Source organism: Danio rerio, chromosome 5, assembly GCF_052040795.2.
Source record: "Danio rerio strain M-AB ecotype USA chromosome 5, GRCz13ab, whole genome shotgun sequence".
NCBI classification, from domain to species: Eukaryota; Metazoa; Chordata; class Actinopteri; order Cypriniformes; family Danionidae; genus Danio; species Danio rerio.
Genome location: NC_141025.1, coordinates 18,369,650 through 18,384,899, shown reverse-complemented (window position 1 = coordinate 18,384,899; position 15,250 = coordinate 18,369,650). Strand labels below are relative to the sequence as shown.

Sequence of the window (15,250 nt, the reverse complement as noted above, 5' to 3'; positions counted from 1 at the left end):
CAAGATGATATTTTGTAAATCATATTTTTCAAACTTGGCTCCAATTTCTTGCTATTTTACTTCTATTTATTAGCCCTACATCTGTAACGATCCGTTTAAAATGCTTAAGATCACATAAACATAAAGAACCATTTGCAAAATCCTCCACATTTGAATATGATGAACATGTGCTGCTAGAATGAGACCCAGAAAGAAACAAAGAAAGTAAATGGCCCCAAAATAAGTGTGGAATACCCCATTTCTCTTTCCTCTGAAGCCTACTAGTGTTAAAAGAATAGCAGGCTCTAAAAGTCCCTCTCTTCATCGTGTCAAATCCAAAGAGGTTTTCTCTTACCATCTGCCTCAATGAGGAGAGAGATAAAAGCCTATTGACTAGCGTGAGCTGCGGTTAATGCAAATTGCTGCTCGCTATCAATGTATTATTTATAGAGCGCGCCGGAGACGTTTTCCACTGAACTGGGAGCTTGGCTTACAGGAGATTAGTTATGCTATCACATTCATTTAGCAGGGAGTAATTGCTTAACTGCAGGGGAATTAACACGTGTTACACTTCCACTGGAGCTACATGCTGTTTATATGGGTGACAGACATATTAGGGTTATCAATATTAAAAGATAAACAAGCGCTAAAGGTGCCGGGAAAAAACATTCCACCGGAAAAGATCTGGCAACCTACAAACCGCTAACCAAATCTCGAAAGCATTCGTGACCAGAGTGCATTTGAATAACAAATTAGACATAATGGTATAATCGGAGGCCTATCTATCCATCACTATATGGCTGGAGCTGCTGTTTATTTTGCAAAAAATATGCAAATGTAACACCTCACGAGTAGCTTGTGAAATGTTTGCGTGGATGTTACACAGAATTAAACAACCTGTACCAGCAGAGAGCAGTTCTATTTTTTTTTTAAAGATACACTAACACACTAAGTCAAATTTTAAGATAGAGATTCTTTCTTCTCTGTTTAACCAAAACTTTGCAAACGTCCTATTTTCAAGAGATCAAATGATTTATTTATTTATTTTTTTTAATGAAATGCACATGACATCTTTTTACTTTTTGGGTGTACCACCATTCTGAGTAATGTAAACTTGTTTAAAATGATACTTACTTAAAGTATTTTAAAATACATTAAAGAATAAAATATTATTTTACAAATACACTTGTCATTCATTCATTTTCTTTTTCGGCTTAGTCCTTTTATTAATCTGGGGTCACCACAGCAGAATTAATCGCAAACTTATCCAGCACATGTTTTACGCAACGGATGCCCTTTCAGCTGCAACCCATCTCTGGGAAAACAAAACTAATAAAATAAAAACAAATACATAGTTAATGAGAACAATTAACAATAAATAAATAATGTATTTGTTTATTTGTTTATTTATACCACTACTACTACTACTACTACTACTACTATTATTATTATTATTATTATTATTATTATGTTTTGTGAGAACAATTTCTTGTGAGAACAATTTTTGTGTGTATATATATATATATATATATATATATATATATATATATATATATATATATATATATATAAGAGCAATATCACATACGTAGCAGTTCGATATGGCTGCGATATGGTGGGTGGTGTCCAACCTGTTATGATATAAAGCCATATCGCACTGCTACTCGTGTGATATTGGGATTATACAACAGTTTAATGGCATAATCATGTAAGCCTATATAAAAAAGAAGATCAAATAAATAGTTTTAAAAACCCTTCTGTAAGAGGAACTACTTTCTTAGGCCATACATATAACATCTACGTCAGAACAGCAGGAATCGTTGCTCTTTCACAAACATCACTTTAGCGGTAGTATTTGAATGATTCTCTAGCGTAATGTCTAAAATGATGACAAACAGGTGATTCCTCTGACATTTTAAGATTAAAAGGCTGAACAGCATGAAATGCCATCAGTCTACAGATATTTCTCTGTTGCAATAGTGATATCACAATAATTAACCCCCAAAAAAGCCAAAGCAGCACAAACACAACCAAATTACTTTTGTGTTTAAGATAAGGAAAAATTTAAAAACACACAGGCATTTCTTCTTTCTTTCTTTTTACTGAACTAGTCAGCGGTAATGAAAATCTGATACGTATTAGAAACAAACAGATGGCCAACTAAAAAGTAACTCAGGGTTATACGAAGGGTGGCCAACACAAAATACATACATTTCTGATATGTGAGTCCCATCTCACACTCAATACACTACAATTACTATGGTATAAATACAGCACTGCAACATACAGATGAGAGAGATCAACTTAGAATGTCACTTACCTGTTTTGAGTTTTTTTTTCCTCTAAGGACTTATTATATGGTCTCTTTTGCTATTTTGTGGCAGAACATCAATTGTTTTTGCTCAGCTTAATATGACAGGCTGATGGATGCTGTATCTCCAAAATTATAAATATTTAAAATAAGCACTATCCTTATAAATAAACTGCATAGTTGCAATCTAAACAACTACATTCTCGCCTAAAAAGCCTCAAAAGTACAATATGTTGTCCAACAGCTGCAATATTTGTCAAACTGTAGTGAGTTTATTGAGCTGCTGTCACTCTATGTGGGCGGAGTAATACACAAGAGTGAAGAGGCTGTTCTGATATTACGGAACTTTTGTTTACATAAATAAATAAATTGGACGTATTAAAATTCATTTAAAAAACATATATAAAAATTTTACTTAAATATACTATTCAAAAAGTTCATGATCACATGGGTTTATTGGATATTGGCTATAAGTCAAATATCCATATATAGATTCATATAAATATCCAAATAGACTATTTTGTATTTTGGGGCTTTATACCATGATCCTTGAAGTTAAAGTTCTGCTCAGAAAAGATACAATTAAACAGCATACATCCTAATGTCTGGGAGAAAAGCGATATTACCCTTTTTATAATAGACCTATGTTAATTTATACATAGAAACATCTATTTTCAATGTTGTGGTCGTTCCCTAGCTGTCCTACAACATTCTGTTGGTTAAAACATTACATGCACACCATGTTTCAAAAACATTTCATTTAAAATAAAAGAAGATTCACAATAACTTCAGCCAACTAAAGACACATTTTCTTCACATTTAGAGGGTGCTCACCTCTTTTAGTAAGATGTAAACAATTCTTCCTCCCTAAAATTAACTAGCAAAAACATCAAGACACTGGACGACTTTTCTTTTCTAGTTCAAACAAGTTCAAAGCAGCTGAAGCGACACACCAAAACACAATGACACCTCGCAAGAAAGCTTAAAACACTTCTCCAATAAGTGTACTCGCTCTCTATCGCACCGAGCTTTCCTTTGTATCCCTGTAATATGCAAATAATCAACAATCACAAGACTGGCAGCCATTTTCTGTCATCTCCACGCATACACAAACACGCGCTCAAGACAGGCAACAACCTTTCATACTATAAACTCCGAAATCAGTCTTAAGTAAACAGACGCACACACACAAACACTCATGAAAAGAAGTCTTACCTTGTCATCGATGTCACTCTCGCTGTCACACTGTAAGGAGATAGTGAGAAGAAGAAGAAAAAAGATATGAGGGAATTATTCATTCATTCTCCGACCTCATTATCGGTTCAGGTATGATTTTTTACGGCTCTGCCTTTTTTTTTTCTCGTTCTTTCTGTGACACCTTTCAACAAAAACGGAGGTGATGAAGGGGATAAAGTGATACATTTGAAAGGGGGTGACACGGTTCAAAAGTAAGACACCGGAAAATCCAACTTTTCCATCTTTTTCTAGGAGCTTGAGGCGAATATGAATGATAATAGATTGAAAGTTAAGGGAGAAATTATTCGTATACGGACGAAATGCTGGTAAATTACTGTGGGGGAAAAAGGTGAAAGCTATTTGACAGCTTGTCAGCACTGAGAGGCAAAATTTCAAACAAGTGAATTTCCTGTTTTAAAATCTAAAATGGTCTCTTACTTTAGTTTTATAGGGCACAATAGCAGGAAGCCGGAGCTTTGGAAAAACATAAAGTAAGTGACTATTTTTAGTTATTATTGGATCCCTTGGTACATGTTTTTTTATTTTTATTTTTTTATTATTTAAGTTTGAACCCTACTCTGTAATTATTGTAAACAAAGTATTATTTTAGATGAACACTGTATGTCACATTTCAATGTTTCACCAATTTCTTGACAAACATTATTATTTATTAACATTTGTCAAGTAACATCTTACAGATATCAAATGCATCCAAAGCAACAGTAAAGTTAAACTTAATTATAAACATAATATATATATAACATTAAATTTTTTTTAATTAAAACACTTATTTATGTGTGGTAACACTTTACTAAATATAGTAAAGATAATCCACTGTATGTCACATTTCACTGAAAGACTATTATATTATGTTATATTATATTATATTATATTATATTATATTATATTATTATAAACATTTCTCAAATAATATCTTCTCACAGATATCAAATATATCCTAAATAACAGGAAAATACAACTTAAATATGAAAATATAAATATGTAAACACTTTTAAGGAAATATCAAACCAATTTTCCTTAAAAAATACAATATATAAATTGTTTATATTTTGTATTTTTGAGTGAAAAACTGTTTGATGTTTCCTTAAAGTGTGAAAATGACAATTCTCTCCAAGGTTAACAAACTGAAAACAGGATATACAGTACAAGTTGATTTGAAAGCATAAATAAATCGGTAATAAAACACATCTGAATTACAGGCTATGGAAAATTTCTGTTAAAATACACATTTGATAAAAACAGACATAAAATTGTTAATTATTATTTTACATTGTGAAACAGTTTTAACATATTTTCTCATTTGATTAAATAACAGAATAACAAAAAAATGCATTCAATTTGATACATAAAATGTGTTTAACAAAACTACCATACAAATAATATATTTTTTGTGTAAAAATAAATAAATAAAAATAAATAAAATTAGTCAAATAAATGAATAAAATTAATAAATAAAATAGATACATTTTGAAAATATTTGCGCCTTGGCTTTAAGTTAAACCCTCTTCTTTTTTTTATATATAAAATATTGTTTTATATAAACTGAAATAAAATAACAGAAAATAATCAACTAAACTAAACAACAACAACAATAATAAAAATAAATAAAAAATAAATTATTAAAATTATTTTCAGACATGACCACAGAATAAATATATAAAATAAAACAATTAAAATAATAAAATAAAACAATCAATTAGTTTGTTAAATAAAAATGCACACCTCAAAACAAAAAGCTTCACTTAATGTATTTTTATTTCAAAGATTTTGACAACTATTTTGCTTTATTATGATTTTTTTTATTCTTTGGAAGTTTCCAATGTACTGAAAATTCAGAAGAACAAACATAATGAATAGTATAAAAAATCACAATGTTTTTATCAAAATCCACCTGACTTTGAATTAAAATGACATTAAGTATGGATCCCACTGGCAATCTATTAGCAAATGTGTGTCACTTCATGCGAGAAATGCTCTTATGAAGAAACACTGCAGAATCACTCCGTCCAGCAGACAGACGAAGTTAAGAGAAAAGCGAAGGGTGCAAAAAAAATAAACGGACAACGGAGCACATAAAATGGCCACCAGCATAAACTTTAAAATATTCACAAAAAAATTAATAAATAAAATAAAACTAATTAGAATACACTGTCTCCCTCTCTATGTTACAAAATACCCTGTATAACACTTAGCAGGCGCTGGAGTGCCGTATTCCTCCATAAATTTTTCATGCCAGGCCATTATTGCACACTCTTGCGCTTCTAGCCTTTCATTTGAACAAGTGGTGGAGGACATTTCGGGTCTTGCGGCATAAATGGACTGCAATTATGCATATGCAAATGAGCAATTACAAGCCATTTGCACTTAAAGGCTTGATCACAACCACTCACTTTTGTTTTCTTAATGAGGATTCGTAGGTCGCTTTTTTCCCCTTGTTCTGCTAAAACGAGAATTTTTTCATTCAGCCTGTGTTAGACTTCATTTAGAACGTGATTGTTTGTTTGTATTTGCATTGGCATGTTTTTATTAATAAGAGATATTCAAGTTGTCTTGATGAAGACGACTTCTAACTGGTCAACTCAATTTTGCGAATTAGATCAAGATAATGGTCATGGAAGTATGGTTTTTATTATTATTTATTTATACAAAGATCCTTTTTCACAGTTATGCACAACTACAGTCACATTGCTGAATTTTGGTAAAAAAATTTCCAAAGCAATTTTTTTGTGCCAATTTGTAACTTTTAAATTAAATGGCTAATTTGTATCTCATTTACTCATCCGATCCACCAATGAGGGGTAGATGTAGTGTTAGGAGTAGCTAGGAGTCTCCTATTAAAAATCATATCAGAGTTCATATACATTTTTACAACTAAAATTCCAGGACTTTTCAGGTAAATATCCACAACCTAATGTTTTAAGTAACCTCTACGTATTGTACATGTAAAAATAGGAAAAAATGCACATTCAAATTGATCACAGCATATAAAGTTTGTTCATAGTTTGTTTATTTTTGTCACAATAACCAGCGATCTAACCATAGATCGCTGGAAAATATTTACATTACATAGAACTAAAAGGACTACAAGGACCAGCCATGCACCACTTATACACCTGGCCTGGATCCTCATGACTGCAGACAGCACAGCTGAAGCTACTCATAAACTGATTACATGGACTATAAAGTCAGCACACAAACACCCAGAAGTTGCTCAGTCTTGTTAAACTGTACTGTGAACATTACGATGCATTTCCTTGCCTAGTCTTGTTGTGTACCGATTTTTAAATTTGTTTTGTTTGTTTATTCATGTCTGCTGCCTGCTTTTGACCATTCGCCTGCTTATTGACTACAATTCTGGATTGCCAATATACATCTGTTTGCTCCTGTGTTGACTGTTGCTTGCCTGACCATTCCATTTAATAACCCTGCGTTTGGATTCTCACTCCCTGATGTCAGCTTCCACATAACTGTAACAATTTTTATATGTGTAAAATAGTTTTTAGAAAATGCCTTGCTGAACTCAAAAAATTACTTTTGCTGCTAAATCAAACTACTTATTTAAAACGAGTTGAAAAAGCACAGTTCTTAATGATTTTTTTTGGGATAACTTAATTTCTTTATCTTCAATCTACTTAACTTTGTAAAAACTATTAAGTTAACGTAATCAATTTGTTTTAAGACAACAAGAAGGAATTGTGTGGAACCCAATTGGAACAACAAATTTTGTTGTGGAACAACAAATGTTGGCTTGTGTTCTCATAAGACATACATTTCCCAGACTTTTCCCATAATACTCTGTTTATTTGTTTTTCCCTAAACTTTTCCAGGCCTGGAAAATAGCTTGACAAAATTACATGACTTTTCCAGGTTTTCCAAGACTGTATGAACCCTGTCGTATGTTTTTATACAAATTATATCAAATGAATTTGTATGAATTTTTTAGGTTTCTGACAATATGTAAACTAGCAGTGTTTCCTTGTGTGATTGGACTTGAAATTTCACAAACTAGAGGTACTGCAAAGGTCCTTGGACTGAAAACAAACAAAAAAACAAACAAAGTATTTACTCTGGAGTACTTACATTGACTGAAACAGTTAACAAACTAAAATGAGAAATACACAAAATTCTATCTATCTATCTATCTATCTATCTATCTATCTATCTATCTATCTATCTATCTATCTATCTATCTATCTATCTACCTATCTACCTATCTATCTATCTATCTATCTATCTATCTATCTATCTATCTATCTATCTATCTACCTATCTATCTATCTATCTATCTATCTATCTATCTATCTATCTATCTATCTATCTATCTATCTGTCTATCTGTCTGTCTGTCTGTCTGTCTGTCTGTCTGTCTGTCTGTCTGTCTGTCTGTCTCTCTGTCTGTCTGTCTGTCTCTAAGTGGACAAACTGAAATAAAATAAATGTAAAGTCTGTGTGGAATCAACATGCAAAAAGTATATTTTGCTAGCACACATTGATATTCCTTAGGTCACAGGTGTCAAACTCAGTTCTTGGGGGGCCACAGCTCTGCACAGTTTAGTTTCAACCATAATTAAACACATCTGATCAAACTAATTGAGTCCTTTAGGCTTGTTTGAAACCTACAGGTAGGTTTATTGAAGCAGGGTTAGAACTAGAATGTGTAGGTCTATGCAGTTTGCCACCCCTGCCTTAAATGAACAATTAATCTGTGCAATCCGATCAAACAAAATAAAATAAAAATCTTGGTAATCTTAAACGCTTCAAAGTTCAGTTTGACGCTTTAGCCACAATAATCTTAACCACACCTCTCTTATCATTAGTTTGCTATTAGGAAAAGATGGACAAAATGGCCCCCTACTGAATATTCCAGTTTCAGTTGGAAGTACATCAACATACTGAAATAAAAGTCTCAGCAACTTTCAGTTCAGACTTTAAAATAATAACTACATAAATAAACATTGTCTCCAATCTGGCATATCTGGAAAATCTACTATTTTTACTCTGACATTTTCTTTCAGGACTTAAATACACAAATTAATTAACAAACTAATTAATTAAGGTTCCTATTGCCTCCCTTTATAATGAATGAAAAGAAACGCTGAAGAAACATATCTATCTTGCTGCCCATTATCTTTTTTGCATATAATTTTTTTTTTTTACTAAACTATTCAAAGTATATTTTTTTCAGTCTCAAACCACAGATTGTACTCTGACCAGCAGACTCATAAGCACAGTTTTAGTGTCTTTTTTTGTTTGTTTGTGTGTGTGTGTGAATGTCTTTACGTTTTCCGGTATATACCGAGGCTACACTCAACCTCCCACACAGGGTTTTACCACACATTTTCCTATAGCTTGCACACAAAATAAAAGATTAGACAAAATACTACAGACAGGGACACGGAAAAACTCTCATTGCACTGTTCAGTTCAAAAGGCTGCATGTGCTCTATGGAAATTCAGCAGAGTTCAGCGGCGCCTTTGTGTGTGTGGATGTTTCATGTACATTTGTGTGCGTCTGTGCCGTGGATTAGAGCGAGCCATTCATCGAGTCCCTGTCCCGCGCAGCACAGGCTAAACAAATCCTAATTGCTCAGCTCTACTTGTCACAAGTCATCCACTGTGGGTCCAAGGCATTAGCACAAACAAAGTGGCTTAGCCGATTGTCAATCATGCTCTTATTCAGGTGGGATTTTCTTGTTAGGCGATGTGGATGTCAAACCGCTCAAAGCAAACAGCTCAGTCAGTGGTTACAGTTCTCCCGCTCTAGAAAGTAATGGCAACAAAAGGCACGCTGGGTTTGACTGTATAGAGGTGAGCGGGGACAAATAGTGCACGTGGATTGAACATTTCCACACATGCTAACATAACAAAGCTTATTTACTAGTTGCCATATCAACACTGTGTAATCTGTTGAAGATTTTGTTGAATATTTTTTTGACCACATGTGAACCTGGACCACAAAATCAGTCATACTTTTTTCTTTTTCAAATATTTCCCAAATGATGTTTAACAGAGCAATGTATTTTTCACAGTATTTCCTATAGTATTTTGTCTTTTGGAGAAAGTCTCATTTGTTTTATTTTGGCTACAATAAAAGTAGTTTTTTAATATTTTTAAAACCATTTCCAGGTAAATATTATTGTGAACAAACCATCATTATACTATACAAGAGAAACTTGATCATGGTTTTATCACCAGTAGAGTGGATTACTGTAATGGACTCCTCTCTGGCCTCCCAAATAGACAGTTGCAGCTCATCTAGAATGCTGCTGCCAGGATTCCGACTAGAACCAGAAAATAAGAGCACCTGTCCTCAGGTCTTTGCATCTCCCAGTGACATTCAAAATAGATTTGAAAGTTTTACTACTTGTCTATAAATCACTAAATGGCCTGGGACCTCAATACATTAAAGATATGCTGACTGAATACAAACCTAATAGATCACTCAGATTTTTAGGAACAAGTACATTAGAAATTCTAAGAGTTCAGTCAAAGCTTTCAGCTACTGCGCCTTCTGCCGTTGGAATCAGCTTCCAGAAAGGATCAGATGTGCTCCAACGTTAGGCACATTCAAATCAAGACTGAAAACACATCTGTTTAGCTGTACCTTTACGGAATGATCACTGTGCTAGTCTGACAGATCACACTATTATGTCTTTATTTTCTTTTTCATTCTTTTTATAACCTTTTTAAGCACATTTTAATCTGTTTTAGTCATTTTCAATCCTTTATTATTTTTATTGATTATGAAAAGCACTGTGAATTACCATTGTATATGTGCTATATGAATAAATGTGCCTTGCCTATACAACAACTTGCTTAATTACCCTAATCTTTAAATTGCACTTTTGTCTGAATACTATTATCTTGAAAAATATCGAGTAAAATATTATGTACTGTCATTCATGGCAAAGATAAAATAAATCAGTTATCAGAAATGAGTTATTAAAACTGTGTTGAGAAATCTGTCAGGAGGGCTAAAAATTCTGACTTCAATTGTAAATGGCCATTTTATAGATCACATGAAACTGTATAAACAAGCTTTCCATTAATTATTGGTATTCATTTTGGAAAGGATAATATAGGGTACTATTTGGCTGAGATATATCTATTTGAAAATCTGGACTCTGGGGGTTCAAAAAATATTTAAAGTTGTCTAACTGAAGTGCTTAGCAATGGACAATACTAATCAAAAACTGCTATATTGTAATACTTTTTTTTACGAGATACATCTTACAGATATATGAATTAATAAAGAATAAGCATATTCGGTGTGCCTTTCAGGGAAAAGGCTCTGAGCTCGGAGACACCCTAACTCGTGTTATTCCCCTAGTCAGGAAAGACAGAGATGGAGTCCGAGCCTAGCAACTGAACACTCCTCCTCGGTTAAAGTAGAGATTGGCTTTTCAGGTGTTAGAGTGGTGGAGGGATGCTGACATCCAGAGATAATAAAGGAAGGATAAGCTTGATATTTATGAGGGTTTGGTTTTATGCTGAATGATTTTCACTATTGAATTACAATTGTCAAAACATGCGCATGCTCCTCCAGAAATTAGTTAATTAATAAAGAATTAATAAAATGCATTTGACTGGAGTTTCAAAGTAAATGAATCTTACGGGGCAGTATGATTCCAACAACTTTTGTTCCTTTTCACTAATATTTACAGAGCCATATTATCAATGAATACAGGATTATTTTATGACTTTTTTCCAAAACACCTAATAAATATCACAAAACAATGTAATGTTGTTTATGATTTGTAATCGAATAAGTTCACCTCATCTGTCTAGCTCTATATGGACAACTTTTCTGGTGTGGTCAGTTTGCTAAGTAGCTTGTTTTGTATATTGTTTTACTTGTGATTGTCACATTTTACATATATATGTTTTTGCTGTAAATGATGACAAAAAACACTGTGTAATTATGAAACAGAATCACATGTTTGTAAAAGGACAAATTATAAGAAATTAGGAATCCCAAATAGTTTCACAGAAACCCAAGAAAGTCACAAAGTGTTAAGTTGTGCCCCTGCACTCCTCTACATGGGCATGTTGGTAACAACTCTTTAAATGTAATGTTTGTTAGCCTGTAATAAGACTGTGTGTCAGTTTCAGGGTGTGAATTAAAGTGCACTTTGAATGCAGTATAATCAGTCACACCTACATCCTATGCGGCAAACAGAGGCCCGACTGAACCCCAAAGAGGGCCAGAACAGAAAAAGGGTAGATGTGAGCAGAGAGCAAGAGGACACAAACAGGAAGACATGAAGCAAATTCATTCACAACAGACAGACTGAAAACACACTTTTGAATTTCCGAGAAACAAAGACGCATTTGGAGTGAGAAACACAATGGCAAGCCTTCAAAAATAGTACAGTGAAAAGAGCACGACACTGAAAAAAACTCTGCTGGAATACTTCGATACCATTTCATGCTATGCTAGAAAATCTGAAATCTGAGGGTCCCAAAATTAATTGAAGTTGTCTAATTGAAGTGCTTAGCAATGCACATTACTAATCAAATGCTATGCTAGATTAATATGGTAAAAAGGTCATTTTGAACAGTCAGTGCTAAATAGATGTAAAATAAATACAACAATATATGATAAAATACAATGAATACATATGTATATACATGCATAATTACACATGTAGTGAAATGTTATACTAGTGAAGTATGCATAATAATTATATGTAATTACACATATATGTAGAATTATTCATTCATTCATTCATTTATTTTCTTTTTGGCTTAGTCCCTTTATTAATCTGTGTTCGCCACAGCGGAAAGAACTTATGTTTTATTTTACTTATGCAACCCATCACTGGGAAACATACATATATTCCCAATCCCACTCATACACTAAATTTAGCTTACCTAATTCACCTATAGTGCATGTCTTTAGATTTGTGGGGAAAACCGGAGCACCCGGAGGAAACCCACACCAACATGGGGAGAACATGGAAACTCCACACAAAAATGCCAACTGACCCAGCCAAGGCTTGAACCAGCGACCTTCTTGCTGTGAGGTGACACTGACATCGCTACCTACTGCGCCACCATGCCACCCTTATATGTATTATTATATAAATAATTGTATATTACATAATATTTAGGTATATCTTTTTATATTTTATTTAAATTATTGTACTGTTATATAACACAGTACAAAAATTATGTAACATTTTTTATATAAGGTCTCATTTATATTCATATATTATATTACAATATATATGTTATAATAAACATAGCATTAAATATTGTATTTAAAGTTATTGAATTTAAATAATTTATTTTAACACTAATATTTACAACCCTGGCTTGTTCTGAAAACCTATCGATATATACATTTCTGAAGCATGCCAAATATGTCCCAGGAGGTATGTTTTTTGCAGTTTTTGTTTTCACAAATCCACCGAAGCTGCTGTGTACGCTTTTGAGATCTCAAATTTCTCTCGCCTGGTGTTCTCGCGTAAATCCACCAGGGGGTGCTGTCGACTGACTGGCTGGCTGGCTGACCGATCGACTGACCCACATTCCTCCTTTCTTCTAAACCCAACCAATAGTGTTTTCAAAAGCACAGATTGACCCAAGTCTGAAAAAGTACATGGCAAGCTACTGAACAAACTGGTAACAGTGAAAAAGCAAACCACATGGAAGTAAGTGGTCAGCTGGTAAGCGCAAAAAGGAACAGCGTCATACCGCCCAATAGCGTTTGGTTTAAAGACAAAATGCATACGTACCTCTGGCTACATAATTCGCAATCTCTAGAAATGTATAGATGAAATACCAGCTCGTAGACATTCAGGATGCACAAGCAGCGAGGTTGCAGAAAAAAAAAAAAATAGGAGCACTAGCATTTACAAAGAGGGACTGACAAACAATGCAGTACAAAGTTTGTTGTTGTATTAGAAATAAGTTATATTGATTACATATATATATATATATATATATATATATATATATATATATATATATATATATATATATATATATATATATATACATACATACATACATACATACATATATATATATATATATATATATATATATATATATATATATATATATATATATATATATATATATATATATATTTATACATACATACATATATATATATATATATATATATATATATATATATATATATATATATATATATATATATATATATATATATATATATATATTATTATTATTATTAGTTTTTTTTTTTTATCAGGGCGAAAAGGTGTTTTGTGTAAGGTTTAAAGGTCTCATATATAGGTCATATATATACATATACATAATGACCCACCCAGTGATAATCATAGTTATTTGGAAAAATTAATATTAAAGTGAGCGCCGTTTGTCTGACAGGTCCATAAATAGCTATAGATAGCACCCTCCCAATGGATATTGAAAAAGACGAAATGCCCAAGTATTCAGCCCGAAATATCCAACTCTTTGAAACTCCAAGCAATTTTACAACAGAGAAGTTAAAGGCCCACAAGTATTTGGATGCTAACAATTTTGTTCTGTGTGGTCATGTGCAAGAAATAATGTTCCATGATTACCAGATTCATAACTGTGTAGTGCTAAAAACCGAGGTTCTGCCTAGCCAAAGACAAGGAAAGAAGACAGAGCTATACAAGGCCTGGGCAATCATTAACATACAAAACAACTGCATTCTGACAGCGAACTGCACCTGTACGGCGGGGTAAGTGTAAGTTATATATAAGTTACATGTTTACATTTCATTCTAAGCATTTAGTGTCCGCAGTTTAATTAACCATACAGGTATTTAACTGTTTTTGCTGAAATCATTGCTGCAATCAAAAATGAGTTATGTGTATAATTCAGCAGAGCGTGAACTTACCTGATATAAAATGAGAACAGCAGAGTCCTTCATTTTTAATTAGGTCCTCACTCCATTCAGCTCTTATAATGGCTGTTAGCCAAACATGTCTACGGTTGGCATTAAAAGCAGTGTGGTGTACGGTAAAATTTAGGTTTTGGCATCCTACCGCACAACCCAACATGTCTGCTGTTGCAACCGGTCTTTTTTTGCAACCGGAATGCACGGTTGAACCCGTGTAACGTCATGTGTGACGTAGGTTGGTAATTCCCCTACATGTATATAGGGCTATGTTTTCGGAATGAGCCCATTTTGGTAATAACATATGATGTAACATACAATATATACATACAATACATACACACAAGTGGTCTGTTACCACATAGTTTAATATACTGTCGTAACTTAAAAATTCTAAATTGCTGATTAAATTAAACATTTAAGTTGCCAGAACAAGTTTTCAAAACAGATAAATATTGATAATTACATCAACTTAAAAATACTGCTAATTTAAAAGGTAAAAATATGTCAATTATTTTAAAACAATATTTAACTTGCAGCAACCCAAAGAAATTGGAAATAATTTGATAATTTAATTTTTCCTTCTCATGAAGTTGTTTTGTATTTTTAAGTCTACACACTGATGTTTTTTGTAATTTTTGATAGTGTTTATATGGGACAATATATGTTTTTGTTTTGTAAAACAATGAAAATCTGTGGTTTAATAGAAAAAAAAATTGTTAAATGTTTCTTACAAGCAACTAAATAGCAACTAAAAAACAAGTTTCTTACAAGCAACTAAATGAACAGTAAATTTAAAAACAAGCAAAAAATCTAAACAATTTCAGCTACCTAATTTATTTGA

General features: G+C 32.7%; 1 protein-coding gene across 34 annotated transcripts in view; it reads right to left on the bottom strand.

Moving 5' to 3' along the window:
- Positions 1 to 15,250, bottom strand: part of fbrsl1 (fibrosin-like 1) — a 571,252-nt gene that overhangs the window by 197,761 nt on the left and 358,241 nt on the right. For all 34 annotated transcript variants that reach the window (NM_001443006.1, XM_087252062.1, NM_001443007.1 and 31 more), the window contains 1 exon segment: positions 3,506 to 3,535. In NM_001443006.1, coding sequence (NP_001429935.1) covers positions 3,506 to 3,535 — 30 coding nt within the window.